At 45.6% G+C, this 6,477-nt stretch overlaps 1 protein-coding gene across 1 annotated transcript; it reads right to left on the reverse strand.

Moving 5' to 3' along the window:
* Positions 1-878: 878 nt before the first annotated feature.
* LOC131592062 (small ribosomal subunit protein uS9) lies at positions 879-4,626 on the reverse strand. Its single transcript, XM_058863318.1, has 6 exons — positions 4,528-4,626; positions 4,382-4,437; positions 3,611-3,712; positions 2,871-2,967; positions 1,210-1,257; positions 879-1,075 (listed from the first exon to the last, which is right to left on the reverse strand). The coding sequence occupies exons 2-6, from the start codon at positions 4,427-4,429 to the stop codon at positions 930-932; spliced, it is 441 nt and encodes a 146-aa protein (XP_058719301.1). The 5' UTR covers positions 4,430-4,437; positions 4,528-4,626; the 3' UTR covers positions 879-929.
* Between the last annotated feature and the right edge of the window lie 1,851 nt (positions 4,627-6,477).

The raw sequence follows: 6,477 nt of genomic DNA on the forward strand, positions 1-6,477 counted from the left end.
TGGGCTCTGTGTCCAGCATTTCTTCCACTTCCACTCTGAACTCGTTTACAAGCACAGGAAACAGCTCAGGGCTGTACTCACAGGTTGGATCAGTTTGTATCCACAGCCTCACTCCCTTACTTGCACCTCTTCCAAAGGACAGAATGAGTCTTACAAAGACTCTTGATGGCTCATCCCACATTTACTCAGAATTTCTGTCCCTGGGTTAACAGACAGGAACTGAAACTTCCCCTACATTTAATATGCACATCCTGTAGCCAAATTTTTGAAAATTACTTTTCAACTCACTTTTTTCACCCTTTCTTCCTCCAAGGCTTTCAAATTGCCTCACCTAGCTCATAACATAAGCAGTTACTCCTCTGGGCTTGTACTCTGTGAATATGTGGTTGAAGGATTAATTCCTCAGACCTAATCTTAGAATACAAAATTCTTGATTTATTTTTCTAAAATACTATATTGAAGTATTTTAAGTTTCCTACATTTAGATGTACCAGCCCAAGGTTCAGTCTCTGCATTTTCTGGTAACGCAAGAGTTAACACACCTCCCCTCCCCTGCCCCTGTAATTACTTTGGTTTTGACAACTACCATATAGGCAAAGACTGAAATTGTCCATGAATCACTCTATTGTTTCATGTGCCCGCAAAATCCAGGATTTGAGACTTCTTTATGTTTGGATAACCACACATTCCTCAACAGAAGCTTTTCTTTACTCCTAAAACCCTACCTACCTATTCAGAATTACTATGGAACGATAAAAAAAACTGCCATCAACCCTCTGGTTCTACTGTAATACAAATAAATTCCTTTGTGTATCAATTTAACACACAGTGAAAAAATCTATTCACTCACTCAAGAAAAGGCAATTTAGAAACATGAAAATTATCAAATTCTTTCTGTTTATTGACTGCCAAATGACTAGAGACCAATTTTAACGGTAAGACTTCTGGTAGCGTGCACGAGCACCAGGTCCTCCAAATTTCTTGGATTCACAACGGCGAGGATCTGCAACAAGCAGAGTCCGATCATACTGGATTAGAATATCCTTGATCTCTTTCTTGGAAGCTTCATCAACATCTGTTTAAAAAAAAAACAACTTTAGTTTAAGCAGTTTCACATGGAACAAACCAATATTAATACTTTTTTGCAATAAAACAACCAAAAGCCATACATTTCCGCTTAATGCTAATAAAACAATCAAAGTTACTTACATTTTTGATAGTAAGCCACCAAAGCTTTGGAAATAGCTTGACGGATAGCTGTTAAAAAAAGATAAAAGATCAGTATGGATTACAAATCTATTTAAAATTTAAACACAAAGTGCTGGTTATCTGAGAAATGTGCTGTTTTGTTCGCTGCAAAATTGTCCTTTCTCTCCTTAATATCCCATCCCACATACTCCACATGACCCTTACTTTGGCTAATCTTAAAAACACCTACAATTCATTTGCCAATTTGACAGCTACCAGCTAGCCAAGAAACTGCACAAGAGCTATATCATCACCTTCTCTCCAGAGTACTAAAGTAGGTTCATCTTCTATCTACAAGCAGTCAACTTTCAAAACCTTTAGAAACACAGTTCTCTGAAATGCCTACACTTTTCAACAAACATAAAATTGATTCTGTGTTGAAAAACTAAGGAGGCAAAAGGGCCAACAGGACGGTCTGAGTGCTAGAACATGGCAATACAAAAAAAACTAGCACAGTAACAGTAATCAGAACTCAAACCAGGAGAATGGGAGTAACTGTCAGGATGTTGTTACACTTATCTGTTAAAATATTAACATCAGGATTTTGATAAAAATATGAATGCTGTGAAAAACAAATGATACTGAGTTTGGGCGTGAAATTTGCCTCTGCTTGTTATGCAGCCTCAGCTCCATTTCACCAAGTACATTCAAATTAAGAACAGAACAAAGCTATCTTTTGTAAAGATGAACTCTTATCAACAGCTAATGCAAATATATTCCCAGCCTTCTCTGCAAGGGGAAAACTGCCTAGCTTTGCTCATACTAGAAAGTCACTTCTGAACAACATGGAAACATACAACAAAGGATAGAATAGAATAAAGATAGAATAGAATAATGATAGAATTTCTAAACCCCTTTGAAAATCATTGTGCTCAGCTGCACAGTATATCTGAACTATACTGTCACTGTAAAATGTAAAGGTAGTTCTTGTGCATTTCGTCTAAACTTCATTTTGCTTCACTCAGCTTATGCTGTTACAGCTTTGCACATAAAATGCAATCAACATGCCCTTATGAAAAACAACATTTGCACAGTGGAGAAAGAACATTTTGGCAAGTCACTATTCCAAACTTAAGCCTCTTAAATATGTGGCTGCATTGGGTCTGTCTGAGATGATTTTCCCATGACCGGTCTCATCTGGTTTGTGTTCTGGCTACAGCTGAGCAGTGCTTGCACAGCATCAAGGCTGTGCCTACAACATATCTCCATCACCATTAGGCTGGGAGTGGGCAATATCTCGGAGGAAACATAGCCAGGACAGCTGATATCCAAACCGACCAGAGGGGATATTCCATACCAGAGAATGTCTGCTCAGCAGTAAAAGCAAAGAGCAACAGCTAAAGGTATTGAGGCCCCACCTGCCAGGAAGTGGCTGAACATTGCCTGCTGATGGAAGCCTTTCGTCTTTCTTAGCTTCAGTGTACAGCCTTTGCTTTTGCTTTATTAATCTCCCCTCATCCTGACCCACAAGGTTTTTCCATCTTATTTTCTCCCCCTCTGCCATCAAGATAAGGAGAGGAGTGATATAGCAGCTTGGTGGTCATTGGGCATCCAGCCAGCGTCAACCCACCAGTGGCTTTACCCATTCCAGCCCACACCAGAAATCCCAGCAAAATCCTTACCATAGATTTGTGCTACATGGCCACCACCCTTCACACGGACTCTGATGTCAACACCAGCAAACCGTTCCTTCCCCAAGAGGAGGACGGGTTCAAGCAGCTGGGAAACAAACACAAAGAAAATTCATTTGTAATGAGGATCAGAGCTTGTAGTAGCTTTACCAAATGTGATGTTATTGAATCTTCAAAAAAACAGAGCCTTGATTTTAAAAGCACACACCCAGGTCAAGCACACCTCCTGCAGAGCTCTCTGAAATCTACTAGTGTTGTTATAAGACATATTTACTGAAGTCTTTGGTTTATTTAACTTTCAAATACCTAAACAGCAAAGCACATGTCCATAGGAATTAAGAACAAGAGAATAATTTAACTAGAATACCATAAATACATACAAAAGAAAAATAAAGTTCATTAAAACTGAAGACCTGAAATAATTTGTAGGTTATTTTCTTCTTTATAGCAATCTAGACAGTTTCAGATTCTGTCAGCATTGTTCAGCAGCTATTATATGAAGTTCTAAATAACCATTTTAAAATGAGGGCATAGGAAGTGCAGAAAATACTTCAACTGAGTGAAAACTGTTAAGCAACCCCCCCCCCCCCCCAGACATGCAAGTTACTTAATTTGTATTTTAGGTTAACAACAAAATTTTGGTACTTTCAGTAGAACAAGCCACTTGTCTCCAGTGTGAAGCAATTACATGTATAAAAGGAAAGCAGGGCAGAGTCTGGGTGGATGCTTACTTTATACTGCAGAGTTCTGGGCTCAATCATTTCCAGAGGTCTTCCATTAACTTTAATGAGGCCATTCCCTCTCTTGCAGTGGGCAACAGCCGTTGCAGTTTTCTAAAAATCCAAACGTGTATTAACACAGCGTTTCATTTTTGCACAAGCAGCAGGAACTTCGATTTCATTTTAACAATCCAGCAGTCTTAAGTCTTATGCCGCAGACTAACCTTACACACTAAACGAAACAGTAGCTCTCCCTACACCTCCAGGTAAAATCACAGTCTTAAAACAGAACCTTAATAAAAGTTTCAGTGTCTGATACCATAATCTGGTGGTTCATTTTCTCACAAGACATTGGCACCGTCAATTATTCGAGAGGCTTCATTCCATCCAACAGGGCGAGCTTTACCTTCCCGCCACCACCTCATCTCAACGTGGCCCTCGGAGACCAGCAATGGTAAGCTAGGCCGCTGTGGACAGGGGCGACAGCGACGGGCACTCCCGAAGGCTCCGGTGAGAGGCCACCCAGACCCACTCCTGAGGGGAGCAAACGCTTCCCCTCCGCTCCGCAGCGCCCCAGGGCCACGGCGAACTCCGGCAGCCACGGAGCGGGACACGTGGGCTGCCCGGTGGGCCTCACCCCGGCGACCCTCCCGCGGCCGAGCCCCGCCGCACAGCCCCGGCGAGGAGCAGCGGCCGAGACACCCCGAGCACGAACGGCCCAAAGGCGCGGCCCAGCCCGGGAGCGAGGAGCAGATGGTGCAGGCCGCCATGCCCGCGCCTCACCTTTCGTCCGAAGACCTGGACGCTCTGAAGGGGACCCTTGGCCGGCATGGCTGTTCCTGCAAGAGAGCGGGAGCGGCGTGAGCGCGGGCTGGCGGGGGCGAGGACAGGGACGCGGGCGGGCGCGGCCGGAGCGCCCCGGCACTCACCTGCCCTCGGCGGCGGCTCCGCGGAAAGGCCGTACGGGGCTTCCCGGCCGTGGATCAGGGGCGCCGCGCCGCAAAGCGCTTCCGGCAGCGCGACAGAGAGCACGGGCGGCTCCGCCCCGGCCGGCGCGCTTTGCGGCAGCGCGGAACCCACTGCCGGCCCCGCCTCGGGCCGAGGTCGGAGGCAGCGGCGGCAGCGGAGAGAGAGAGGGAGAGAGAGGCTGGAGAGAGAGGGAGAGAGAGAGAGGCTGGAGAGAGAGAGAGAGAGGCTGGAGAGAGAGAGAGAGAGGCTGGAGAGAGAGAGAGAGAGGCTGGAGAGAGAGAGAGGCTGGAGAGAGAGAGAGAGAGAGGCTGGAGAGAGAGAGGCTGGAGAGAGAGAGAGAGAGAGGCTGGAGAGAAAGAGAGAGGCTGGAGAGAGAGAGAGAGGCTGGAGAGAGAGAGAGAGAGAGAGGCTGGAGAGAGAGAGAGAGGCTGGAGAGAGAGAGAGGCTGGAGAGAGAGAGAGAGAGGCTGGAGAGAGAGAGAGGCTGGAGAGAGAGAGAGAGAGAGAGGCTGGAGAGAAAGAGAGAGGCTGGAGAGAGAGAGAGAGAGGCTGGAGAGAGAGAGAGAGAGAGGCTGGAGAGAGAGGCTGGAGAGAGAGAGAGAGAGAGAGGCTGGAGAGAGAGAGAGAGGCTGGAGAGAGAGAGAGGCTGGAGAGAGAGAGGCTGGAGAGAGAGAGAGAGAGGCTGGAGAGAGAGAGAGAGAGGCTGGAGAGAGAGAGAGGCTGGAGAGAGAGAGGCTGGAGAGAGAGAGAGGCTGGAGAGAGAGAGGCTGGAGAGAGAGAGAGAGAGGCTGGAGAGAGAGAGAGAGAGAGAGAGGCTGGAGAGAGAGAGAGAGAGAGGCTGGAGAGAGAGAGAGAGAGAGGCTGGAGAGAGAGAGAGAGAGAGGCTGGAGAGAGAGAGAGAGAGAGGCTGGAGAGAGAGAGAGAGAGAGGCTGGAGAGAGAGAGAGAGAGAGGCTGGAGAGAGAGAGAGAGAGGCTGGAGAGAGAGAGAAAGACTGGAGAGAGAGAGAGAGTCTGGAGAGAGAGAGAGAGAGAGAGGCTGGAGAGAGAGAGAGAGAGGCTGGAGAGAGAGAGAGAGAGGCTGGAGGCTGCCTGAGCCTTCTCCCGCTGGCACCCTGGGACCGGTGGCTCCCAGCCGCAGCACAGAACCTTGGTACGCTGCTGCTGTAAAAGAACAAAATGGTGCTATGCCCACAGTCGCTGTTTGAACCTCCTTGAGGTGCAACAATACAAACTCCGTAGCTTTTATAATTTTGAGCTCTGGTAAACTGGCGAAGATGAAGCATTAAATCCAGTATTCGCTTCTACCACTGTACACTGACACATATTCAGGCAATGCCTTGTTCCCACTGATGTACTCAGTGATGGTTATATTTAAGATCAACTCAGAATTCTGTTTAGATTTAGTACAGCCAGGAAACCCTGTCAAATTTATCTTCTGTCTCCGTTTTTTTCTTGTTTAATATCTGCCGGAAAGCATGGAATTTAAGCCACTTTCAGACTGAAAATATTTTACTTCTAATGTGGTAGCATTTATTATGCAAAATTTTCTAGAAGGACAAAAGGAGAATCTGTTGATGAAGTGAGGTCATGCTTCTTGGATATTTTAAATGATAAGAGATTTAAATTACTATGATGAATTAGAAAGTTGACTGCTCAAATGAAACAATCAGTTCCTTTGTCTTTGGACAGGGTTTTAAATACTGAACGTTAGTCATCAGTCATGTGAGGATTTAAACAAGCACTTAGCTTCATGCAATTTGAGTGATTAGTTCTGTTCAAGTGAATAGGACTGTGCAGAACGTGTAAGATTTAGCACATCTCAAACCCTCAATTGTACAAAGCTTTAACATGTGATCCAAAAAGTGATTTATTTTTTTAAGGCTGTTTCCTAAGGAACAGTGTTTATGCAG

The sequence above is a fragment of the Poecile atricapillus genome, chromosome W (assembly GCF_030490865.1).
Source record: "Poecile atricapillus isolate bPoeAtr1 chromosome W, bPoeAtr1.hap1, whole genome shotgun sequence".
NCBI lineage: Eukaryota > Metazoa > Chordata > Aves > Passeriformes > Paridae > Poecile > Poecile atricapillus.